The 26,309-nt window shown below is 33.8% G+C and overlaps 3 protein-coding genes, 1 long non-coding RNA gene and 1 pseudogene across 5 annotated transcripts; 2 read left to right on the top strand and 3 right to left on the bottom strand.

Moving 5' to 3' along the window:
• Positions 1–1,161: 1,161 nt before the first annotated feature.
• Positions 1,162–5,939, bottom strand: LOC104777099 (primase-helicase Twinkle, chloroplastic/mitochondrial). The gene is made up of 19 exons (XM_010501309.3): positions 5,491–5,939; positions 5,109–5,242; positions 4,890–4,945; positions 4,747–4,804; positions 4,561–4,653; positions 4,337–4,420; positions 4,029–4,109; positions 3,856–3,921; positions 3,658–3,771; positions 3,513–3,560; positions 3,290–3,436; positions 3,023–3,205; positions 2,808–2,939; positions 2,663–2,724; positions 2,443–2,526; positions 2,183–2,314; positions 1,867–2,098; positions 1,706–1,773; positions 1,162–1,498 (listed from the first exon to the last, which is right to left on the bottom strand). The coding sequence occupies exons 1-19, from the start codon at positions 5,780–5,782 to the stop codon at positions 1,435–1,437; spliced, it is 2,130 nt and encodes a 709-aa protein (XP_010499611.1). The 5' UTR covers positions 5,783–5,939; the 3' UTR covers positions 1,162–1,434.
• A 1,193-nt stretch (positions 5,940–7,132) lies between these two features.
• LOC104778962 (transcription factor bHLH52-like) lies at positions 7,133–8,246 on the top strand (annotated as a pseudogene).
• A 359-nt stretch (positions 8,247–8,605) lies between these two features.
• On the bottom strand, positions 8,606–10,856 carry LOC104777098 (primase homolog protein-like). Of its 2 annotated transcripts, none has more exons than XR_015586967.1 (9): positions 10,492–10,856; positions 10,253–10,323; positions 10,076–10,159; positions 9,826–9,909; positions 9,617–9,707; positions 9,413–9,529; positions 9,261–9,311; positions 9,029–9,178; positions 8,606–8,935 (listed from the first exon to the last, which is right to left on the bottom strand). XR_015586967.1 is itself a non-coding variant. In XM_087495670.1 (9 exons), the coding sequence occupies exons 1-9, from the start codon at positions 10,502–10,504 to the stop codon at positions 8,864–8,866; spliced, it is 717 nt and encodes a 238-aa protein (XP_087351796.1). In that variant the 5' UTR covers positions 10,505–10,715; the 3' UTR covers positions 8,606–8,863. The 2 variants fall into 2 exon arrangements, 1 of the variants encoding a protein (XP_087351796.1); XM_087495670.1 differs by having other exon boundaries at positions 9,633–9,707; positions 10,492–10,715.
• Positions 10,857–11,010: 154 nt separating this feature from the next.
• On the top strand, positions 11,011–12,459 carry LOC147946882 (uncharacterized). Its single transcript, XR_015586965.1, has 3 exons — positions 11,011–11,275; positions 11,479–11,894; positions 12,049–12,459. It is a non-coding gene; the product is annotated as an uncharacterized LOC147946882 (long non-coding RNA).
• Positions 12,460–22,482: 10,023 nt separating this feature from the next.
• Positions 22,483–25,724, bottom strand: LOC104777097 (putative WRKY transcription factor 14). The gene is made up of 3 exons (XM_010501307.3): positions 24,618–25,724; positions 23,811–23,951; positions 22,483–23,322 (listed from the first exon to the last, which is right to left on the bottom strand). Exons 1-3 carry the CDS (start codon positions 25,181–25,183, stop codon positions 22,725–22,727), a joined length of 1,305 nt encoding a protein of 434 aa, XP_010499609.1. The 5' UTR covers positions 25,184–25,724; the 3' UTR covers positions 22,483–22,724.
• Positions 25,725–26,309: the final 585 nt, after the last annotated feature.

Raw genomic sequence — 26,309 nt, 5'->3', positions numbered from 1 at the left:
CAATGGGAGAAGGACACGTGTGGGTACCCGACAGAGTATGTTCGGCGCAACGGACGGATGTGTTGTTATGTGTTTCGTTCACAAACCAAAGTCACTTTTGTTTTGTTTGTGTGTTGTGAATTTTTTTAATAGTATTTTTGTTTCCTTTCTAATTTTACAGAGTTAAACACTTGATTCTAAATTAAGTCAGTTTTTATATATGATTAGAAAGTACCATGTATAATGTGCTGCTACTAGTGGAGAAGAATCTTTACCTTTGTAACGGTTCTTTATTTTTGTCCAACTCTGACTCTTATTTTAGTCGACCTTAAAATTCATGATTTCAGTATTATACGTTCTCCTTTATTGGGTAAGTAAAGATTATGTTTTAGCTGTTGACAACCCAGTTTGCCAACAAAGCTAATTTTAAGACACTAATCATATTTTTTATTTTTAAATATTTTAATAGTGAGCTGCAGTTTCCTTATGAATGAGCTTCGTATAAATACAGTAGTATAATCAAAATGTGTCCATGTAAATCAGATTATTATTAGGTGATTTGAAAAATTTATTCTCTAAATTTCCTTGTTAATATTGGCTGTAATTTAAGAATAAGATTAACATAAATAAGCTTTTTCTAAAGGTTATTTGTTTTGTTATTCGTTGGTGATAATGAAAACTAGTTTACATTTATTTTATTTTTTCTTGTCAACACTAGTTTACATTTAGACAGATCACTAATTGAATATTCTACTACATTAGATATCAAATTATCAATAATCTTGGTCCAAGACATATACTTTGACGGCTTGACGCGAATAAAATATTTCCAAATCTCCACCTATATTCCTACATTCATTACGACATCGCAATGATTATATGATGACATTTATAGTGGCACCGCCGCAACTGATTCTTCTATCTATTATCATAATAATACTCACAAAAATCAATTAGATTGACAAAACACAAAGAAGTAGGGCTAAACAGTGGAAATAATTGAAGCCATTTGCAAAGAGGTTTGCGTGACAATAACACAGATATGTTTAGGTAGTTGGAGTCAAACCATTTACACCTAAGCTAATTCACCCCGCCAAATCAGCCGCAACTAAAGGAGCAGACAGAGACAGAGAGAAACAGAACAAATTATAGAATGAGACAGAGCACAAAAGATCACAGAGCTGTACAAAAAAAAATCGAATTAAGTCGCATTTTGGATCAGACCCACCAAACCAGACACGAGAGAGAGAGAGAGAGGCACGACGATCGTCATTACATAGAGCTAGAATCTTGTCTTTTTAACCGAGACAGTCTGTTTAAAAAACAAAGGGGTAAGAGAATCCTCTCACGAGAAGATCTTTTTCCTCATCAATGATAAACCAAGAGGAATAAAAATTTAGTTGATACATGTTATCGATACGCTATGTCCAACGTGTTTGACGGCCTTTAAACTGATCAGTGCCTCTTGTTTAATCTCATCTCAGGCGTCTCTGGAGAATCCGAATACAAACCAGTTGCCCTGTCGAAAAAAGAATTTCATTACAAATCCATTACAAAGGTTTGGCAAAATTTCTCTACGGCGTGAAGCACTCAGTTCTTTAATCTAAACTTTGAGTACTTTGGAATGACTTCAGCTAGTTTTCAGTGCCAAAGTAGCATACAATCCTGTTCAGTCCGTTAGGTTAGATTATGTAGAAATAACAAGATAGTTGAAAAGCTTATGTACCTATCATAACACAAGTACGCATCACCAATTTGTCCTGCAACCTTGTTTCGTACTTTCCTCACACAAATCTGAAACATACAACAAATAGTTAACAACTTCACACAGTACGAACGCAAATTTTAATATACACTACAGATGAAGATGAAGGGATTGGTACCCACTTGCACAAGATCAAGAGGCCCAGCTTTTTCATCGCGGTTTCTGTGAATTACTATACCATTGTCACATTTGTTTATAAAATGTGCGCTGCCACTAATATCGTAAAGGTTCGGTGCACTGCCATCCCATTGTTGCAACTGTTTTGGATGAGCGACAAACCAGACATGGCATGAGTGGTGTTGGGAAAAGCGTTTGATCTTTGTAAGCATCTGGCTAACATACTCTGTCTCCGTCCTACCAAAAAAAATAGAAATCTATCATGTTTCAGAAAGGAAAGAATGTAAAACTGACTGAAGTGAAAACATTATCATCACTCACTGGCGTGTAGTACGTTGATGGTCGAGCTCATTGTAAGGATCTATAACAAGTCCTCGAATCCCATACCGAAGAACAGCGGCTTTTGCACGTTCCAGAACCCATTCAATATTTGGAAGTGAATCCATCTCACATCTGATTAGTCATGAGAACCCAAACACCAAACTATTACCATATCATGTCCAAGTGATGCAACTTTCCAGGTCTTTAGGTAGTTGATGTATCAGCGGAGAGTCGAGTGCAATTAAAGCTCAATATTTTACCTTATGAGAGAGAAGGTGTCATTCAACCACTCTTTCCCTTCCTCCAACTCCTCAACATTCATCCGTTGGACAGCTCTTCCATAACTGTTGAGAAAAAAGGAGAAACATACACACCACTTTCAAGAAAGAACAAAGTTAAGTACAAGTTCAGACATTACAAGAGCAACAGTTCACGGCTTCAATCAGATTATGAGGGTCTTTTCAAAGTAAAGAGGCTTACTTTGCATCAAAGAATGGTTTCTGTACATGTTTTTCCAAAAGTTTCCTGCCATGATCTCGTACCTGGAAGCAGCGGGAACAAGAACAATCAGGTAAAGCTACTATAAAGCAGTTTTCCCATTCAAGGACAAGTTCAGAAACACAACCTTATTCTCCATTGAACAGAGCGCAAATTTCCAGCCAACACTATGGTTAAGATTGCATAACAGAGCATCAATCCATTCACTCTTCCCAGAATTAGGAACCCCTGTAACAACAGTCAACTCTCCTGGCACAACCTGATCAAGAGCAAATATAATATATCACATTAGTTGATGAGCCGAGAACAATATTAAATTAATAACATGACTTCAAAGCTTACACTATAGAAGTTGTCCAAAGTTTTCCACCCCGTTGAAACACCATACTCGTATCCGTGTGTGCGATGATAGAAGGCGTCAATTTCATCAAAGAAATCTTTGAAGGCGAATAATCCTTGTATAGGGTATGGCTCAGCATTTAGAATAGCTTCCTTGACTAAATGAGGTCCCTCAGACATAAGCAGCTACGAAAATCATCCAAGTAAGGAATCATTGTGGTCATTTAAACCAAAGTAACCACAATAGCAAATTCATAAAATCTATCTGACCTCGTTTGCATCTTTGAAATGTTCCTCCTCATTTTTCTTCGGCCATTTGACACGCCAACATCTTTCTTTCCCCAAACGCCGTGCAAGTTCTTCCCCCAGAGCTTGACCAGGTCCATCTCCATCAGTAGCAATAACAATTCGAGACGCCTACGAATAAAAAAACTTAAGGAAGATTGGCATTCAAATAGTCACACATAAAACTAAATAATCAGTTATCACATACCTTTTTTAGATAGTCATTGCAATTCCATAGGAACTTATACTTCGTGTCCTAGCTTCACAGAACAGTAAAATGCTTAAGGAATCAAATAAGAGAGAATGTTTAAAAGAGATGTAAAGTATGAAACCTAGAAGAAGACCAGGCAAACCTTTTCAGGTGGGGTTTCTTTTGAAGAAACCGACGCTGGAGCTCCATCAGGAACCGACACACAATTGCGAAAACCAGCCTCTTCCATTGCAAGTTTATCTATTTCCCCTTCAACCTAAAGTTTAATTTTGCCCACAAAATAAAAATACTGCTCTTCACAGTTCATATGATCATTTAAAGGAGATAACTGTAGACATACTATAATGATTTCAGATGCTTTTTCTATGTCATCAAGCCCATAAAAGATCCTCCGTGTATCCCTTTCCTGAAAGAAACTCAAAGAAAAAAGTATGTAAGAGAACAGTCGTAATAGAAAAGCTCAAGAGAGTTGTTCATGTATGCTATTGAGAAGGGAATTTGTCTGACGCGAACCTGAAAGAACTTCTTAGTTAAATACCGGTACTTGCAACTCACAAGCTCCCCTCTTTGCCAATACGTAAAAGCAATCACAATCTGTCGCATAAAATTTAGCAGGAAATTAGAGGTAAGAAACAACAGATTCAGACACACAGGACCAGAACCAAGCATGTTCCATAAGATAAGAATGTAACACGATAAATCAGGATTTCTAAATTGCAATCAAGACGGAACAGCGAGTGCGAAGTAACAGCTCCTTTAAAATCCTAAGACAGAAATTGATCTTGAAAAATAACCAATTGAGAAGAACACTCGTAAGGTACCTGATCACCTATTCTTTTCTGCATAACCCGATTTCTCTCAAGCGTTTTTCGTGAAATCGCTCTTGCAGCGAAATACTCCTGAATCTGAAGCATAACAAAGAATACAATAATATCATCAAACTCATATAACAACAAGGAAACGAAGAGTTCAGAAAGTTCAGTAGACACAGAAGAAAGAATAAGGATAAGCATGTCAAAAGAGACATGTAAAAGAAGACAAGCACCTCATCACAGAGAGGTTCTAGCTCTAAACTGTCCACCGTAACTTTTCTTTCAACCTTCTCTTTTGGCTCAGCAAATGGCAACCTATTATCCGCCTGTAAACAGGAATGAGGATAAGTTCAAAATATAATCAATTACTACTTTATAAAATCTTGGTCTCGTACTTATACTTAACCATCACAGCTCACCTTTACTCCCCCTTTTAACCCACATTTCCCCCGAAAGCAGTTCCATGTAGCTGACGATCTACAAAGTCATGATTAACTACAGTCTCATGCAAACCAAGTTCAAAACCCAAAAACTTATTTTATGAGATATCAAGATAGCATACCCATCCGAGGCAATGAAAAGTGACAAGCTTTTTTCTAGGGAGTCTCCACCTTCACACTGATGTACCCACAAACAACAGTCGACAATCTAAATTAGCCTTTTTTCAGATACTCAACAAGAATCCAACAAGAAAGAGCAAACATCTATGAAAGGAAGCATTCACATATTACTCAATTTTTGGCTAATCAAATAGGGATATGAGAAAGACTCTAAGGGATACCGTTGGACATATCAAGCCACTATATTGTCCTGGAGGACAGTTTTGAGCATCAATTCCTTGTTCCGCCAATTTACGCCTCAGAGTAACTAATTTAGATGAAACAGCCCTCTTGTCTGCTTCTTCTTCAGTATCAACTACAGAAAATGCTGGGATTATTAGAGCTTGTTGTATTGTATTGCAAGCAGCTTATAATCTAAATTGCATACACATGGAAACACAAGAGGACTCATTTACAAGAAGCATGACAACACAGTGAAACTGCAAAAGGGGAGCAATAGGAACAATAATAGAATCCTAAATGACTAAAAATGAAACCCCAAATGTCCAAAATTCCAAACATGTATTGAAATCGGAAGAGAGAACTCAAGCATCCAACACATACCAGGAGTTGCGACTCTAGAGATTGAAGTGTAAGATGATAAGCCACTGGTCCTTTGGTGAAAAGGACTGTTTTTGGACACGGGTCTCGAGGCCAAAACCGGAGGTAATCGTCTAGAGACGGAAGATAGCTGCCTACCAGGAGAATAACAAGGAGAAGACGAAGAAGAAGAAGAGGATACGGCAAAAGAAGGAAGAAGGCAAAACTCGAGGAATTGCTTGGAACCCATGAGTACAGACATCGAGCAAGAGAGATTCCGCAGGTGGGTTTGTGGTAGACGAAGCAAAAATCGCATCTCGAAGTATTGATTGAGTGAGAAAAGTCTTCAGCTATTCATAGTGGTAGCTCAAGGGTTTTAGGGGTTCTTCTTCTGCTTCTTTCCCTCCTCTGTCTCTCTGTGTCATAAGGAGGAAGAAGAAGAAGAGAGAAGAAGTAGATTTTGATTTCTGCTCTCTTTTGATGTAAATGGGCTTTCTATTAAAAAGGCCCATTAATTGTTACTTCAGGCCTGTTGCATTTATTTCGACCCATTTTAAGGAAAAAAAGACTTGGCGGCAAAGTCAAAGCGAGTGTGACACGTGGAAAAAGGGAGCGCGTGTTATAGTTTGGGCCTGGCCCATGTGTAATTATAGATACTTGGCGGCAAAGTCAAAGAGGCAGCAACGTGGAACTTACCAATCTCACAACTTTAGCCGCTAAAACCGTAGCTCGCTCCTTTACCGAGTCAATCGCACCACCGGAAAATATAAAACGCTAAAATAATACGATAAATATATCTCAATTTCCTTTTCTTAATTGCTTTAGAGATCACAATAATAAATTAGTAACATTTATAAAAAGAGAAAATTATCGTCGGAAACACAAATTAATTCAATGAAGATAGACTAATTGGTGACATGCTAAAGCATAAAATGAGATTTCAATTTTGATAGAACATCTGAGTTGCGCAAGACCATATCGTATTTTGGGTTTTGGCTTTAGTTATTTTCTTCTTTTCTTTTAAGTAATGGGTTTGATAAAATGAAGAGATTTGTTCATCCATCGAATTAGTCCGGCTAGACCCATATTGCCAAAGTGAATAAAAGCCTAAAATTCAATAATTCTCTAGTTTTTCACTAGTTTTAGAAGATAAAAATAGCCATATATACAAAGTATAACATTGAAATGTTGCTGAACGAGTTAATTTTAAAATATGTTTTTGCGAATTCAAGCTACTATATATAAGTTTATGAGAATGAACCAAATGTGTTTAGTGGTGTATGCTTTCGTAGAAAGTTGTTGAACGAATTTTAAATTGTATGAGCTGAGTAGACTGGTTGGTACGTAAAAGATAGGCTTCAAAGGTTCGAGTTTATATAATTACAGCGGTTACTCCTAAATCCTACAATATAATAATTTCTTGAATTGAGTGTTTAAGAAAATAGTTTAGAAAAAAAAACAAGGCCTAATACTAAGGAGGTAGTTACGCTAATTTTAAACCCACTATAACCCTCCTTAATCCTCGCCAAAACCTTAACTGCTCTCTCTCTTTCATATATATTTTCGTGACGGTTAAGTCAGTGAAGTTACAAACTAATTACAACCTCAAGTCTTACTTCACTTCAAGAAAACAAAAGACAGAATCTTTGATCCTCTCATCTCATATATCTTCTCTTGTCCTTTTCCTTTGTTTTCTGCGTTTACTATACTAAGCTTAATTAGTTGAAGCTAATTAAGTCTTCTTAATTACTCATATAACCAAAACTTCCCCATCAGTAACTGCTCCTGATTGCTTCACATTCTTTATTTGCTAAAACACCATATTCATCATCTCTTTCGTCTCTAATGGATTGCTTAAGCTACTTCTCCCCCAACTCAGATGTAATCCAGCTTCAGGATTGTTTTGTCCCTGAAACAGATACCTTCTTCTTTCAAGCACAGCCGCAACATCAACTGCATCAGCCATTGCATCTCGAAGAAGCTCTTTCACCGTCTCTCTGCGAGTTCAGTCACTTCTACGAGCCGTTTCTTCCTCCCCAAGACATCTTTCTCCCTAGCCCTAAAACCGAAGTCTTCAACGAGTCACAGGACTTAGATGCCTTCTTCCCCACGCCAAAACACCAAAAGCTCATTAACTCCAGCTTCCATTTCAACACTAACGAACCTTTCTTTCCGAGCCCTAATCGTAATCTCTTGGATTCCTACGTCACCGAGACTTCAAACTTTTCCGAGTTTCTTGTTCCTGACTTCTCTCCGGCATTCAAAGTGGGGTGGAGTGATAAATGTGATACCAAGAAACCGGAGCTTTCTGCTCAGAGCATCGCAGCAAGAAAGAGGAGAAGAAGAATCACGGAGAAGACTCATGAGCTCGGAAAACTGATCCCTGGAAGCCAGAAACACAACACTGCCGAAATGTTCCACGCCGCAGCTAAATATGTCAAGTTCTTGCAGGCTCAAATTGAGATTCTTCGACTAAAGCAGACCAATATGCAGGTATAAAGATTAACCATGAATCCAAATTAATCTCCACCGAATCTATCTATTTTAGAACTTATGCAACATTTGTTATACTTTTGCAGAGTCGGGAGAGTTCAAAGGTGGGAAGAGAAATGCAGTTTTTGCTTGCTTCTCAAGAAATTCAGGAAAAGCTATCGACAGAAGAAGTGTGTGTGGTTCCAAGGGAAATGGTTCAAGTCCTAAAAGCCGAAGAATGCATCTTGAGAAACCCTAGGATTTCTCGAGACCTAAATAAGTTGTTGTAAACAGATCTGATGAACTAGCTTCGATTTTATCCAGAGGCTCGAATGTCCAAATCCTTAACTTGCCTGGTTGTGTCTGTTTCTGATTTGTTTCTTGTAGTAGTTTCTACATTAGCGGTAGAGTTTAACCATTGGTTAATTGTCCTCTTAACTAATGTAATTTCGTTTGCTTTTATCCAAAAGTGTTATGTTATATCAAATCCACAAAGATTTTACTGTGACTCACACATCAAATCACTCATCCGGTCATCCCTCCTGATTTTGATATGCGAAAAAATGAACGGTCTGAAACCAACTTTTACAGTTGTGGTCTTTACGGACTAAGATATCCAGCTTTTATAGTTTTGGTGTTTTAGTGTACCAGCGCGGAAACAACTATATAACTTCTCAATTATAATCTAAATTTCATATTCAAAGTTTTAAACAAACAAAAATTACTATATACCATTGTCAGTTATCACATTGGTTTATAGAATGTGCGCTGCCACTAATATCTATCTTAAAGGTTCGGTGTACTGCCGTCCCATTGTTAAAGAAATTAAGTGCATGAATTCAACTCTTACACCCCGTTGAAAACACCGTACTTGTGTCCATGTATTCTATGATAAGAAGAAGGCATCATGTCTCTTCAAATCCTTCTATGGAATAGGGTATGGCTCAGCATTTAGAACAGCTTCCTTGAGTACATGAGGTCCCATAGACATAAGCACCTGATAAAACAAATCATCTAAGTAAAAAACTCATTGTTGGTCATTTAAACCAAAAGTAACAACGAAAAGCAATTTCATAAAATATAATCTGACCTCGTTTGCATCTTTAAAATGTTTATCGTCATCACTTTTCTTCGGCCACTTGACACGCCAACATCTTTCTTTCCCCAAACGCCGTGCAAGTTCTTCAGCCAGACAGTGACCAGCTACATCTCCATCAGTAGCAATAATAATCCGAGACGCCTACGAATAGAGAAAGCATTTGAGATGTATGTATACACCAATAATATCACATCAAACCAGAAAAAAAAAAATTATCACAAACCTTTTTCAAATAGTCATTGCAATTCCATAGATACTTATTAAAGCTCTTGTCCTAGCATCACAGAAACAGTAAAATGATTAAGAAACCAAATAAGAGAGAATGTAAAGAACAAGAAAAAATAAGTACGAAACTTAGAACAAGACAAGGCAAACCTTGGATTCAGGTGGGACTGGCTTTGAAGAAACAATATCTGGAGCTCCATCAGGAACAGAGACACAATTGAGAAAACCAGCCTCTTCCATTGCAAGTTTATCTGGTTCCCCTTCAACCTATAATATTCAAAAAGCTCACAGTTAAGTTCGTCGACCCATCATATGATCATCATGTATATATATATATAAAGGAGATGAACGTACGGCAGAGAAGATATACTATAATGATTTCAGATGCTTGTTCTATGTCATTAACCCCATACAAGATCCTCCGTGCTGTCCGTGTTTTCCTTTCCTAAAGTAAAGTCAAAAGTAAAAAATTAAGAAAGCATGTGAGAGTTGTTCATATGCATGTAATGCTATTGCTAGCTATATTTATATTAAGAGAAAAGAATTTGTGTGACGTGAATTACCTGACTGAACCTCTTAGTTAGATACCACCGGTACTTGCAAGTCACAAGCTCCTCTCTTTCCCAATACGTAAAAGCAATCACAATCTGCCATTAACGTAGCAAGAAATTACAGGTAAGAAAGTAAATATATAATTAATAACAGAGTACGCCCTAGCTAGACACACACGTTACGGAACCAGAACCAAGCATATATGCTCCTTAAGACAAGAATCTAACTAATAAGTCAATCTAAAGACTTTGGGTAACGTACCTCACCGCCTATGATTTTCTGCATAACCCGATTTCTTTCGAGTGTTTTCTCTGAAATCGACCTTCCAGCGAAGTACTCTTTAACCTGAAGCATAAAGACAAAAGAACACAAAAGAAATTAATCAAAACTCATATTATATAACTACAAAAATAAATGAAGAAGAATTCACAAACAAACCTCATCACAGAGAGGTTTTAGGTCTAAACTCTTCACCGTAACTTCTTCTTCATCAACCTTCGCAATTGGATCTGCAGATAACCAATTAACCGAGTCAATCGCACCACAAAAGAAAGAAGAAAACAAAAAAAACCCCGGCAAATTCGCATAACATGAAAACAAATTCTTTAATTATGAGGAAACAGAAGAACACGGCAAAAAAAAAGTAGTTGAAGCTCTCTGATAACGAAAGCGTATACCTGATGAACTCATAGTTTTAGAATCTGAATTTGAGATTAGGTGTTCTGAATAGTTTTAGATCTTCTTCAATTTGGTGATGGGAGATGAAGAGAATTTCAGTGTATTTCTGTTTAGGGTTGCTTTGGGAACTATATTTATATGACAATAATTCCTGTTTTCTTTGTTCTTTGTGTCCTCATCAAATTGGTAATTATTAATTAAGGAAATCTAGAGAGTTTTATGGAATTTAGGAAATTTTATATTTTTTTTTTATTTTAAGAAGAAGGAAAAGTTAATTTGTGATCAATGTAGTGAGATTAAAGGAAAAAATTGGGGTGATTTTGGGAGATCTGTAGAACATTAAAAATAATAATAATGATTTGGGTTTACTCATAATAAGAGAAGGGAAGCTTTAAATGTTTGCTTGGACCAATCATGTTTATCCACGTTAACTATCAACTAAAGGGTGCCTTACAACGGAAGCTAACTTTCCTTTGTATTCTATCAATATTTATTTACCCTCCCAACACACAACATCCACAGGCGCTTTGATAAAACTAATCCTCTCATGTCTAACGTCAAAACACACAATCATCGGATTCTTATCTCCATGAAGATTCTTCTCCTCAAGTGTTATAACCTCGTGCACTAGAAAATCAGGTTGTTGGTAAGGATTAGACAGAAGGTCAATGCTTTGAAGAGGGTCCAAATATAACTTACTTGAACTTGTGCCTTTCTCAGCGTTATGATTTTGCTCCTTGGATTGAAAAGGAAACTGATAGAGAGGTCTATGAATCCAATATTGTGAGTTAGCTATACATGTAGTGTCGGTATTACATTCTAATTTCACATGTATGCCTTTACCTGTTCATGGTTTAAACTAGAATCCAGAAGCGTGTAAGTTGCTATAGGTTTGAATAGTTGCTAGTTTACAACTTTAATTATTGAGAAGCCTTGTGTTTTTGCTCGGCTTAATTCCTATCTTCTTGGAGTTCTTGTTCGTGCAGCAAACGTACGTGTGAAGAAAAACAAAAAATCCCTTTCCAAAGGATGCAAATTGCTGTCATTGAGTTTACACAATCAGTTATCTGCTTACATGATGCAAACAACACAGAATTAAAACCCAAAATCAAACGTCCAATTTATCATACTCGTCCGCTGAGGTTCTTAGATTCTCCTTCACTTAACTTGAAATGTAGCTTTGTTATTGTCTTCAGGATTCCTTCTGCTTAGAAATCAATTTATATTTCTGTTTGCTATGCATATGGGCCTCATCAACAAGAACCTAACTTGTTCAATGTCAAGGACAGCAAATCCGCAAAAATGCAGACCATGTAAAGCGTTCAGGGGTGGAATCCATAGACATGATTTTGTTCATCATAGATTTGTATAGAGTACATTTATTTTCTCTCCATCATTAAAGGTACTAAGTCTATCCCAAGGTACAACAGTTTCCACTTATTCACATATCAAACTGTTTTCTAGTGATCACACTTATGGATCATGTCTCGATGGACAGTTAAGACTTATCTTTAGGTGGAGACGTGCAGTGAACTGTTTCAATGTTTGTGGTTTAGGAATGGGATTAAACAAAGGAAGAACTCATAGCAAGATAACTCTCCGATCCGACACCCAAACTGAAACTTCACTTGCAAATTCCAAACCAAAAATCCAATTCAGTTCTGGTTCAAACTTCACCCTCGATGAGTTTGAGAAATATCCTCTGCATTTTCAGAGACTCATAGATAGACTCTATCAGAGACAAGAAATGGACACCACCTGTGCAAGATACAGAGTGTGATTTAAATTAATTAGTTTTGGTGGCTTTCCTTTAATTTATGTGAAAATATCCAAATACACTAAAATTGACCCAAATTTGGGTCTATTGACATACTATAATATCTCATTAGTATATTGACACAAAATTTATGTAGAAAGACCAAAAACCCAAATTTTTATTTTAGTTAAGTTTTATTTTTAGAAATAAATGAAATCTGAAATTGAAAAAGAAATTTTGAAAAAAAAATATATATATATATATATAAGAAACCGTCTCTTCCTAGCGACTCAAGGGCGATCGAAGACAAACTAACAATCCACAGTTTTTGGCCGGCGTCGGTCACCTTCGTCTCTAGTTTTTATTCTCTTTAATTTCTTCAAGTTTCTGGTTTTTATAGTGTAAATAACGGCAAATCACATAATTCAGATCTATGATCTTTGCCATATTGTAACGGTGGTGATATATGCTTCTCTTCTGGTGATTCAAGATTTGGGCTTTCACTCACTTCTGCTTTATACTCCAATTTTGATAGCCTATCTTAACTTGCCGTATTGGTCAGATTCATCCGATCGATGTCCTTTGTCTCAAGTAATACCGATTCATTCGAATCGGGATGGTTGTCCCTATATAGGGTTTGTTTCCGGTGGTATTCCTCACCAACGTTATCTTGTTCTCAACCGATGATTCTTCTCTGCACCATTTGTATGGAGATATCATTTGGATTTTTGATTCGGGAATCAACGAATTAACCATCTCGCTTGAAGGAACAGGTCCACACAGGCTTTGTATTGGCCTTCGACTTTCAACGACATGGTCATACGATGATGTTCTCTCTATTCATCGGTTAAAAATTTTAGGTTTTATGAACGGAGAAACAATGTTCACAAACTGGCAAAGACGCATAAAACGTTTCAAAAGACATGATCCATGAGCTTTTCAAGCTACATATCAGTGTATTGTTTTAATCAAAGTGATGCAATTTACGAGTTTCATCTATGAGATGTTAGCCTTTTACGAGTATACGAAGAGAGGACTTCACAGATTTCATTTGTTGCCTCTAAGACTTCCATTAAGAAAGCAGGGTTACTTCCACTTCTTCCTCGAAATTGTGTTCAATTTCTTTTATTTGTTTCAATGGTTGTTTTTGAATTGTTCATGTATCATGTATTATGTAACATATTTATAATAATACTAGGTTCGGACCCGCACATACGTGCAGGGTTATTTTTGCATAATTTTTAAAAAAATTAAAAAATTTCATGTAAACTTCTACTCAGACCTCCATAAATGATATATATATATATAAGAAAAAATTAAGATATAATTTAGATACGTGATATTACGTCTATATTATTCTAAATATAATCCAAACATTTCCAACTGTTTGTTTAAGGATGTTAAATCAAGTTTGGATTCGGTTTCAGTTTCATTTATTTCTCATTTTTAACCTAGATGTATATATTTTAGAATGAGATACTTGTCTGGTTCTGTATACATCACGCTAAATATATTAAAATTGAATTGAAATGAAACCGTCTTGTTAAATATATGGGACCACTTAATGTTGTGACTACTGAGATACTCGTTTTGTTCTATATATGAGATACTCGTCTTGTTTTGAATTTAACTATAACCAATAGTTAATAAACCGTAATTGTACCCGTGTTCATGTCTACTTGTCTATACCCATCTCATTGCATATCATAGAATTTCCAGATGACCTAAATATAATTGTCAAGCGATCAAACCCGTCTAATATGTCTGATTGCAACGTTTATTTTTTTTTTACCTGAGAAAACTCATTTCTCGTAATTCACATGAGTAAATAGTATGTTCGCTTATATTTTGCTTGAATTCTTGTTCCCAAATTCTCATCCCGTATTTTTCCGTACATGAATATACCCACACAAAATTCTCATAATATGATTATATTATAATAAATATGTTATTTAATTTTATCAAATTCTCGTCACCTAATTTGAACGATTTCCTAAAATATAATAAATATGTTATTTAATCTTTTTCTTAGTATGTAAATTGGGTCATTTGGCAACATGGATATTTAATATAATTTTTTTTAACCCTTAAGTGTATTCCCTAATTAATAATATAGATTTCCTTCAATTATTGAATGAAATATTCCTTAGTTTATACTAATGACAATTTAATGTAAATCCCCTATATATTTAATGATATTCGATTATTTCACCATTAGAGCTTTATAAAATTATTAGAAAGATAAGATTATTTATATTTTTAAAGATATGATTTTAAATATATATATTTTTACATCTCATAGTATAGTTATATTATTATATTACAATACATAATAAAATTAATTTAATTTTTAAAATATGTAGGGGATAATATTTATCAATTTTTGAATAATATTTACCAATTTTTAGGAGCAAATATTGTGTATATAAATAAATTGAATATCAGTGGCAGTTGACAAAAGAAATATATAGGAGTGGCAATTTTATAGAATACTAAGGGTGAACAATAAATTGGTTACGGATCTCTCTGGCGACGACACATCAGTTTTTTCTCTAAAATGTTTCTCTTTTAATATATAAGGGATAATATTTATCAATTTTTGAATAATATTTACCAATTTATAGGAACAAAATATTGTGTATACAAATAAATTGAATATCAGTGGTAGTTGACAAAAGAAATATATAGGAGTGGCAATTTTATGTAATACTAAGGGTGAACAATAAATTGGCTACGGAGATCTCTGGCGACGACACATCAGGTTTTTCTCCAAAATGTTTCTCTTTTAATATATAGGGGATAATTGTTTGCCGTTAAAAAATATATATATATATATATATAATTTATAAAAATATAATAAAAAATAATGTATAAAAATATGATGTTTAAAAATATGATGTTTAAAAATATGATGTTTAAAAATATGATGTTTAAAATATGTTTTATTTATAAAAACACAATGTATAAAAAAATTCTTTAAAAAAAGATTTATAAAAAAATTATAATGTGTAAAAAATGATGTATAAAAATATTATTTAAAAAATACATCTATGTTGATGTATAAAAATATGATTCTCTTCAATTTCAAGAAAAAGAATATGATTTAGAAAAATATGTATGTACAATATGATTTATAAAAAATAAAATGTATGACATAAAGAGTGTATTAAACGAAATAGGAATATGTTCATCAAAAATAATATATAAACTTTAGAAAATGATAGATTGCCCAAAACTTACAAGTCATTCTCATTGCAAGTAGAAAAATACGGTATAATGGAAATTTGACTCGTCAATTTGTATTCCTCCTGCTTCTAGTGTTTATACCATGAGCAGTTTCCAGGTGAAAAACTTCTTTGTGTTCAACAAGTTCATTATCCCTAATCAACTTCACGGTATATATGTAACGCCATTTCGTAAAGGGCTAATTGCAAATTTCTCTATTCGATCTGTTAGTCCTCAAGTGTAGCCTCATAAGATATAATGGAAAAAGATAATGTATAAAAATTAAGAAAGTAAAAATGGAACCAACCTTAATTATTTTTTTAAAACATATTTTCAGTAAATTGAAGAAAAGACTAAAAGAAATTTATCAAATTTGAAAACTATCATTGTTGTAGTCTCATAGTTAGAAATTTATCAACACAAATAACTAACTACATTTTCATTGAAAAATGGTCTAATATATCATTATTTGTAAATTTATAATAAACTTAAAAATCAAATATCTTTGATAACGAAGTAACAAATGACAAAAAAAAGTTATAATTTAAATTTACTGAGAAGAAAACAAGTTCAAGAAAAGTTCATAGAAAGTGTGATAAATAGGGAAATACTAGAGAGGAAACATATCGTGAACACAAAAACAATTTTTTGAAAACTATAAGTACCTAAAGTCACAATACATTTACAAGATTCTTCAATATTAATCATGCCAGAAAATATAAATATTTCAGAAACTTTTATTATTTTCAAAAAATTATACTTTTTTATAAATAAGAAACTATTTTCCCAAAAAAAGTAAATTAGATAGTTGGCAATAAAATGTAAAGACTATTCTTTTCCCCCTCTGGTCAAATCAAAACAATTTATTTAGGAAACAAAGAGTTGTGATGAAGTTTTCTTTCTATCAATCAGACTAGATGGACGATTTGACTTGACCTAGAGTCACTATTTCCATTATATTCTCAAAATCCCACATCAAAATTGTTAGTACTCATTACCTTTTTCTTCTTCTTCATTCTGTTATTTTTAAAATATTGCTGAAATATAATTATTGGCTGACAAAAAATAATATATACTTTGGTGGCCACGACTTAGTACATTGACTTATGCTAGTATAATGCTATTAAGGCACTTTATCTATACTTAATTCAAATTACTTTTGGAAATGACAATTCGACAACTAACTGCTACAGTGCTACTACTATTTTTCTTCATTTTTGTTACGAAGTTAGAATTTTAATTCACTAAAATCCCTATATTACTCTTGTAATATCTGTAAATACAAAATTTGGTATATGGATTTCAATTTTAGAAAATTGGTACGAGAAAAAAGACAAAGATGGAATTAAAGTTGACATACACACATCAGTTAGATCGATCGCGTAGTAAATAACGCGGGACAACATATTGATAAAGGCTGCTCTGAGTCTCTGACACTCTCATGGATCATTTCATCTAATTCAGTTATAATTAAATAGTACATATATGTGTAAGATTTTTAAAAAAATAAAAAATAATACGTGTATGTGAAACGTGCTGCTGTGATTGCTTCTTCTTGTTTTTTTTTTTCACTTTATATAACCAAACAACATAAGAGAAGAGAAGAGAAGAACATTTGAATCCAAATGATACGGGAGAAATAACAGATCCATGACAAAATCGAGGGATAATGAATCTGATCATGTAGCTTGCATACATGAAATTTACTATAATAATTATAAAAAAAAAAAAAATTACTATGATATACGAAAATAGTTTAACAATGAAAAGATCTGCGAGTTACATATTATATTCATTCAAAAAAATTCTAGTATAATGTAATGGTAACATGTTGACTTATGCTATAATGATAACATGTTGCGAAATTTTACAGCGTTTTCGTAAAACCATCATAAAACAGATTTTTTTATTTGTACTAGATAAGGCCCGCACGATGTACGGATTTAAAAATTGTTAAAGAAAATAAATCATTAACAAATATATAAAAACTTTTATTTTTTAAAGTAAATATATTAATAATGTAAGTTAGAGAATATTTGTATTTACCTTCATACATTTATTTATATTTATATATTTTTAATATATTATAACAATTATTACAATAATCTAAAGCCTAATTATATCGTTACAAATATTATTATTGTCAAATTTCAAAAACGTTTCACAACTTATTCACAAAATATTTGACATGCAACAAATTCATCAAAGCAACATCTAATAAGTAATCACGTATAATTTTACTCTATGTTTTACCATTAAAAATATGTTCTTATACCCAAAATTATTTTATTGTTAAAGTATGTTTTTTATCATCACCTATAAAATATCTTCTAAACAACTTAAACAAATTTTATGTTGCTTTACTTTCATTTTGGCATAATTATAGTTCTTATAATTACTAAAATTGTTTTGTGACATAATTTCTTTAACCATGAAGTTTTTTTTAATCCAAAGATATTTCGGATGAACAACTGATGTAAATTATCTACTCGATTACAATAATTTTATGACTAACCCAATAAAAGTTGAAAATTTGAAAGAAAGTTAATATAATAAAAACAAATTGAAAATTATAATTTATGTTATATATAATTCTTAGATAATTCATATATACAAAATAGAAACTTTCTATACAATCCAAAACATGACATACTCCCTCTGTCTCATAAAGATTGATGCTTAGAAGCTTTTACACATTTTAATAAAACAATGATTACGGAGTTTAAATATATTATTTCCTTTGACTAAAGGGATATTATTTAATTTTAAACCAATAACAATTCAAAATTTTAAATATTTTCAATGATTGTTTCTTGAAGTTTACAAAACATCAATCTTTGTGGGACAAAAAAATATCCCAAAACATCAATCTTTATGAGACAGAGGGAGTATGTCATAATCACGTTAATGATCAACGACCTATTTACTCTTCAGAAATATTCAATTGTACCAAAACAACTTAAAGCTATGACCTCGTCTCAAATATTCTCGAATCATAAATTCTCAACTTATTTTTACTTGAATCAAAAGTTCTCATATATTTCTCTATATACCTTGTTTAAACGGTTTACGAACCTAATCCGATAGAAAACCACATAAATCCTGTTTGAAACCAATTTTAAAATGGTATATCGTTCCAACTTCCCAAATTTGAAACCGCTTCTCAATTACTTGATCATGCAGCTCTTGTTTCAGTACCGAAATCATCAACATTATTCAAAAAGACAACTTTATATTTTGACCAAAAACATCAACGACCAATTTATCTTCCAAACTTATAATGCTACTAACTGTACAATCACTTTTGAAGCCTCCATCAGTGTCTCTATCCTCGATTAAATTAGCAGGCTTATATACTTCAGTTTCATTGCATTGCATCTGATAGCTTTCATTGAAAAATACTTCAGATTTTAAATTTGTTATTCACTATTTATTTATTAATAATAATATACATGCTTAGTAAATTACTTTTTTGTTTATACATGTCAAAATCTTATTGAGAAAACACGTATAATATAAGTAACTTACAATGGAAAATAGATTAGTTTTGTTAATTTTCTTTTTTGATTTAGAAATTTTTTTATATATAAACATATAAATTTTATTTATATTTGTTGTTATTTTTTTAATTAGTTGTTTTAAAAAATAATAATTTTTGACAGTGTCAACATCTCATCAATGTATTTGACACATGTCATGATCATGTTAATGGCTAATTTGAAAATCCATTTTATGTAATAAGATTTTTAATATAATAAAAATATTAGTTCAAACTTCAATTCTAGCTACCAATTGGTTATTCATGATCTTCGTTTTCTTCGCATGTGCCTTCACAAATCTTGTTGCAGTACTCAGTGTCCGAAATTGGCTAACCATAGAGACATGAAATGTATTTATTTTTTTTTTTTTGTGCAAACAAAGACATAAAATTTAATGTGTTATATAGTATAATTCTACGACCAAATATGAATAGCACATAGTATATTTATTTTACCATGTAGTGGTTGAGAATCTTTGTAACAGTGAAACTTTGATATTGATGACACATAGTATATTTATCTTAGTTGTTGTTTTAATATAATAAGATTACAATTATCTTATACTTTGTTTTACTAAGTTTGAAAACTGTGATTTTTGATCTTTAAAATTGACACATGTCACGATCTAAAGAGTTATTAACTTTGATATTTAATTGTTAAAATGGATATGTGTCATGATCTGGTGAGTTTTTAACTTTAATCTCTAATCGTTAAAACTAACACATGTCACAATCTGGTGAGTTACTAACTTTGAGAAGCAAGGTTTATATAATAAGATTTTAAACTATTATATATTTTCTTCTATTAAACAAGTTTTGCTGCAAAAAATCATAAAAACAAAAACATACATCAATGAAGAAATGATGTATAATTTAAAAAAAAAAATCATAAAGCAAACAAAATTCTGCGACATCCTATTAACCGTTGATATCTTAAAAATAAACAGTGTGTATACAGAGGTGTGACAGTTTCAACAAAGTATACATTATATGAGAATAATATCATAAAACGACGAATTAAAGACAACATTTGTATGTGAAAAATGTGAATAGCAACGCGTTTTCTTTTTTCTCTCCCCTGAGTTCACCCTAGCCGTCGCCCAAAGACCAAATCTATGTCTGCCCTCTCTGGTGACCGGTGCTCCTCGCCGTAGCTGTGAGAGGACCCCCATAGCTCTGTATTTTGTTTGTTTGCTTCTGTTTGTGTCGCCTTGGCTAGATCTGGTGGATCGATGGTGTGGTTAGTGTGCTCAGCAAATGAGATGGTCTTCATAGCGAGGTCTGCTCGACGGTCTTTTGAGCGTTTGGTCGTCCTCCTCTGACGGTTTTCAGGAGAAGCCTCTGTTGCCTTGGTCAGATCCGGAGTGATCCTGATCTCTTAGGTGATGTTTCTCATATCTGTGGCCATGGGTTCTTGTTGTCTCCTGTTTGAGTAAGCTGATTTTCCCGTCCTTCTCCTGCACCGTTTTAGCTAGGGTTAGATGTTTAGTGTTGTATGCAGTCTTATTTAAACCTTCGTTTGGGGAACCTTTTTGGAGGATTCTTGGTCTGATTTGTGTTTAGGTTGAGGAAGCAGTTAGAGCAGTCATCTCTAAGAGGGTTTCTGATTACAAGTAAAGTTGATGATGCCGGATCTTAGATCAACGGTTGGTTTAAAGAATAATTGCCATTAGGGTTTGCTTGTTCCTGTCTTAGATCTTGTTGCTGGTCCTGTGCTTATTTTCATTTTTAATCCGCAAGTTTGGAATGGTGTTGTTAGCTCAAGCCATTGCATTTTCTCCCAGTCCTTGTCTCCATGTTTCAGCTTGTGGTTCCTTTTAGGCTCGGCTCCTTTCTTAGCAGAATTTTCGTTCTTAGTGTTTGGTTGGTAGTCTTCAAAGCTTGCAGTGTTTTCTTGTCCTTGGAGTTCGCGGCGTGTGTTAACTTTGACAAGTTGTGCTTTGCTCCTTGTCCCCGCTTTCATGATCTGTTTAGATATGATCGCCTTTTGAAGGATTCTAGTTGGACGTAATGAGACGCATCAGTCGTCGTCGTCGCATCTAGGAGTTGGTTTGAGTCTCTATGAACTTTTATGAGTGCCCTTTGCTTGCCGGGTTATGATGTCCTTGTTTCTAGAGAGATTGGCTCTCAACATGATAGGAGAAAGTAGTTGTTATCTACGGATTGGCCGTGGGCGGCTGTGATAAATCGCATGCGCAGGTGGTTCAGAAGAAGAAGTTTCTCTGCTATCTTGGTTCTACATTTTTAAGGTTGTTGCCCTGTTATCTCTGCTTATAGCTTAAGGAATTGTCCTCTCTCGATTTGTTTTGATATTATATGTCTCTTTTGGTGTTATTGTATCATTTAGCTTGGTGTAGTTGTTTTTTTTTCCTTGCATCGGATGTTTAGACTCTGGGGATATCAATTTTTTCGCCTGCTTAAGACTTTAGGGATATATCTTTCATCCGCCCGCATATGGTTATATTTGACAACGTTTCACTTTGATAATATTAATAACATCGGATGACCAAAAAAAAGACAACATTTGGATGTATATTAATTAAGCTCTTGGCCTTTTCGGAATATAATATAATTAGAATGGGATTCTAAGTTAAATTCCCCATTAAGAAAGCCGTGAAACTAGGGCTTTTCTCCCTGCCTTTCAAGATCGCCCACATGCATTGTCTGATTGAGAAATTATTCTTACCTATTTTACATATATAGATCCAAAAAATTCATCACCCCCAAACTCCAATTAATATTAGGCTCGTACATATATAGCAACATCCTAAAGAAAATAAAAAACATCCTAAACAAGATACTGTAATATAATGTGGGATCTTATTATGAACAAAAAAAACAAAAAAAAAAAACAAAAACTAAACACAATGACGACCTGACAATTTTTTTTTTTTTTTTTTTTTTTTTTCAAAAGATTGGTAACGCAATGAATCATACAAACTGACCATTTTAAAATATGTTTATATAAACTTATAGAATATAAAGTGAACTAAAATTGGTTGTTGAAATAAGTAATCCCTCTAGCTAGTCCACCTGGAATCATATTACATGGTCTAGGCTTTGCTATAGGATGTTTGGACCTACAGTCTTGAACCTCTTAACCATTAAAAACAGAAAATAATAAATAAATTTATAGTAGATGATTTAAAACTTTAGATTTATTTAAATTTGATCTTATAATCAAGATAATTCGATATATATGCCTAGCTTGGTAGCTTTAGTATGGGTTATTGGATGCGTTTGGTGATTGAACTGTAGACGAACGAACTTATTCACTTTGTGTCCCATCCACCATATATTCCTTAGCCCCACTTCTCCTGCTCCCATCACAGCAGCAAAACTTACATAACATATTAACTGTAACAATTAATCCATTGCATTTAGCTCAAACGATTTGTTAAGGAATTTTGGTCAAATTTTCTTCTCTAATATTGTCGAGAAATAAATAAAGCATGTCGTTACACATAAAAATTTTAAAAAAATACTGCCCTTTGCTTTTCAATTCTTTTTTTTTTTTAACTATACAAGAGGGATCCGCCGGAAACAAAAAAAAACAAAAAAACAAAAAACAAATATATGTAGAACAAATGACGATAAATACTGGTCTGTCAAGTAACCAGCTCATTAGCCCAGACCTGAGCAGACACTACGATCGTCATTTTCACAAGCTCAACTTAATTAAAAATAATACTTTTATCTGTAATTAACACTATCTATAACGACCTTGACTCTTGGTCGTAGTTATTATTATTATTATTACTGTTATCCCTCGACCAGCCGAAGAAATCGCTGATCCCATCAGACGCCATCTTTTTATCTTTCCCATCGCCGGCACAGCCTTGAGAAAGCAACATGCTTAGAGAATCTCCTTCTAACTCTTCAAGATCTGCGAAGAAATCATCTGGCTGGTTCTGATGATCATGAAGCTCCGGTCTATATGGAGCAACATCGTCATCGTCTTCTACATTTTCCAACTCCATATCATCTCCTCGTTCATCTTTTACTGAGGAGACTGAGACAGGAGGAGGAGGAGGAGGAGGAGGAGGAGTGGCGGAGGAAGGCAAGTAGGTGGTTTGGGAGCCAATGGATGAGGCGGCTGCGTTTGCGTTTGCCGTTGGGGATTTAGAGGAATTAGGGTTAGCGGAGGAAGAGGAGGAGCGTGTGGACCCAGCGAGAGCGTTTCGTTGGATGGGCCAAGGATGGTTATGTTCCGAGGTATATGTAATCACCAACATGTTTGGATCGGTTCGGCTCCTTTCGACTTGCTTTCTTGCTGAACAACCTTTTGAGCTGCTGCATCTATAGTAACCCCTGAAAGCAACAATCACAATTGATTAACCATAGTCCATAGATATTAGCCAAATCATTATATATAACAAGATACATTGGTGTTATGAAATATATATAGTCATCATGATGATTATCATTCTATTGGCTACAGAGTGATAAAACTGCAAAATGAAATTAAATAAACGATATACTGTAATTGCAACTTTCTTTTGCTTTTGTTATTAAAGTTTCAAAAACGTTAAATTATGACGGAACTTTATCCGTAACTTAACATAGTTCGTACAATCGTACGTATAAGTAAACAAATGTTATTTTCATGGGTTAGTATTTAGTAATATACATATGGACCAAATGTCACAATTAGCAAGAGGCGAGTTGTTGCATACGAATATTCGTAACAACTTGAGCCAAGAAAAATGTGGTGGTGAAAGAAAGTTTAATTTAGTCTTTGATATATAAATATATATTATCATATATGAATATTTTGGTATGATGAGTTAGTGTAGTACCTTGGAAAAGGAGAGCCTTTGATGGGTTTTTGACCGTACTTACGCCAAGCCCATAGATCAGACGGAACCACTTCTCCACTTGATCGGCTGTTCATCGCAGCCGGCGCTGGTATGCAGACCACCTTCTTTGCTTGACTCTTCCTGCAACCAAGTATATACAAAACATACTTACACACGTGTGGTTTTTGATCTGATATTCAATACACACACGTACGTGTGTATACATGTAAGTGATGAAAGCTAAGTTTGGTAGTGGGACATTATTATCAGTTGGGTTTGAGACATGATGCAACGAAGTTATGTGTTCTTTTAATTGTGACAGTTCATAGATTCTCCTGCATGTGTCTTCAACCTCAACCCTCCTTCCTCTTATGAATCTAAACAATTAAATATATAGTGTCTATATATGCAGAAAAATTCATGATTATCATGATATTGATCATGATAAAAGACAAAAAAAAAACCTAAAACACTCAATAATGGGAATTATGATATACATACACAAAGAAAACCATAATTTTTCATTCTATTATTAGCATATGTTGCATGCATCCGACTTTTTCCGAATGGTAATAGCGATGGATAGTTTCCTATAAACCTAGCTACCTAGTGGCCTATAACCCTAATTTAATTTACTCTATATGGTATCATCAAAATAATGCAAATTGAATTCCAATAATTTTATACCTATAATATATAACTTTAGAAAACCATCTTGTAATTAAATCAATATATTGTGTAGAAAGGTAACATTTAATGAATCATTTGATCCAAGATCAAGAATAATTAATAAACTAAAATTTGTACCTTCTTTTAAGGCCTAGATTCCGAGGGGAAGATATCTGAATCTGCGAAGAGAACGTGTTGCCATCGACCAATAGACAGTTTCTAGGACTGTTTGTGTCTACGTTGATGATCCCTCTCGGTGAGGCGGCTGCTGCGGCGGCGACAGCGTGAGCCGACATGGCCGGAGAATTACACGGAGAGGAATCGTGGATGATGTTACTATGCGAGATCCGGATTCTTGGGAAGATACTGCATTGACTCTTTATATGATCCTCCTCGAATACCTTAGGAACCAAGAAACCGTTATTATTGGTGTTGTTGCTATCTCCTACGGTGGAGAAATAGCTGGAGTTTGTGACGGCGTTGAGTTCTTGAAGGAGTGGATCGTTCATGCTCACAAATGGATCTCCAAAGGGATTTATATGAAGATCTGATGACGACGATGGTAGTGGATGCGTGAGAGGAAGAGGCCAGATGTTCTGAGGTGGAGTTTCCGGCGACAACACATGCCCTCCGATTCCTCGTACGACGTCTGTTAAGTCTCCTTGGAAGCTATCCATGTCAAGAAGCTCAGAGACGCTGCACATAATCTATATATGACGATGATGAGTGTATATATATATATATCTTGCTGTAATATATACAAACTATATAGAGGAAAGAAACTGATCGAGAATCAAGATAATATGATCATAACATATCCGAGGGAGAGATAGAGAAAGAAGAGATTATATTTCTAGTATCGTAGTTGTGAGTGTTTTCTTGGGAAAGTTTGTGATTTTCTTGAGAAAAGATTGAGGAGAAGAAGGAAGGAAGGTAGATGATGAAGAGAGAGAGAGACGCTGACTTTTCGTGATGTATGAGATGAAGAACATCTTCTTCCCCTTCTACATGTTGGTGAGAGAGAGAGAGAGGAGACAGATATCATAGTAAATATAATATTATAACGAGATATTAATTTATTAGTAAGTGAGATACTCTATTTATTTAATCATATATAGATAATCGGATCAATGGCCAAGTCTTGTACTTTTTAGTTTAGATTATCTTCTTTGAGTTTACTTGAGTTTGTGAAGTTCTAATATAATACTAGTTCTTGATTACTCGCCGCAAATAATTCGTTAGAATAGAGGTACAACTTTATAATTGATATAAATTAATACTTTCTTTTTTGTTTGTCTGCCCGCAAGAAGAATAAAAGAGATTCATATTATTGTGAGAGAATAATAGCACATTGATTTTCAAATACCATTTCAAGTTTTATTAATTTATTAATTTAATTAATAACGGAATTCAAACTAAAAGACCTCTCAGTATCTTTCATTTTAGATTATGATCTCTTGTCTTGACATAGTTTCATGACAAGATCACTCCAAAATGAACTTGATTATGAATTTGATAAGACTAGATATCATATAACATCATACGAGTAGACATATAATTACGTATCATATGTACGGGTACACTTGCGATCGTAAAGAGAAGAAGTGATGAGTGATCAACGGCGAAGCAAAGAGATACAACCGCATTTCTCGGAATACGTTTCTTTGTTAACCAATAAGAATCCGCCAAGGAAACATTATATGGTTTTTTTTTTTTTTGACTGCACATTATATGGCTTTCATTTCTTTCTGTTGAATAGTTAAATATGTTTGAAACAGATACTAAAATGCTATGCAAAATATCAGTACAATATGATGCCATTTTTAAACC

Source organism: Camelina sativa, chromosome 3, assembly GCF_030686135.1.
Source record: "Camelina sativa cultivar CO46 ecotype springtype chromosome 3, ASM3068613v1".
Taxonomy (NCBI): Eukaryota; Viridiplantae; Streptophyta; class Magnoliopsida; order Brassicales; family Brassicaceae; genus Camelina; species Camelina sativa.
This window is presented reverse-complemented; position numbering and strand designations above follow the sequence as displayed.

What these genes read in the sequence shown, in the direction of transcription:
- LOC104777099 (XM_010501309.3), bottom strand. Translation starts at nt 5,782, where the DNA reads ATGCGATTTTTGCTTCGTCTACCACAAACCCACCTGCGGAATCTCTCT. An exon ending in CTTTTCATTGCCTCGGATGG is followed by an intron (nt 4,805 to 4,889) that starts GTATGCTATCTT and finishes ATGACTTTGTAG; the next exon opens with ATCGTCAGCTACATGGAACT. An exon ending in AGAAAAGAATAGGTGATCAG is followed by an intron (nt 4,110 to 4,336) that starts GTACCTTACGAG and finishes TTTATGCGACAG; the next exon opens with ATTGTGATTGCTTTTACGTA.
- LOC104777098 (XM_087495670.1), bottom strand. An exon ending in TAACTAAGAGGTTCAGTCAG is followed by an intron (nt 9,708 to 9,825) that starts GTAATTCACGTC and finishes ACTTTACTTTAG; the next exon opens with GAAAGGAAAACACGGACAGC. An exon ending in AAGCATCTGAAATCATTATA is followed by an intron (nt 9,530 to 9,632) that starts GTATATCTTCTC and finishes TGAATATTATAG; the next exon opens with GTTGAAGGGGAACCAGATAA.
- LOC104777097 (XM_010501307.3), bottom strand. Translation starts at nt 25,183, where the DNA reads ATGTGCAGCGTCTCTGAGCTTCTTGACATGGATAGCTTCCAAGGAGAC. An exon ending in AATCTAGGCCTTAAAAGAAG is followed by an intron (nt 23,952 to 24,617) that starts GTACAAATTTTA and finishes ACTTGGTTGCAG; the next exon opens with GAAGAGTCAAGCAAAGAAGG. An exon ending in AAAGGCTCTCCTTTTCCAAG is followed by an intron (nt 23,323 to 23,810) that starts GTACTACACTAA and finishes TGTTGCTTTCAG; the next exon opens with GGGTTACTATAGATGCAGCA.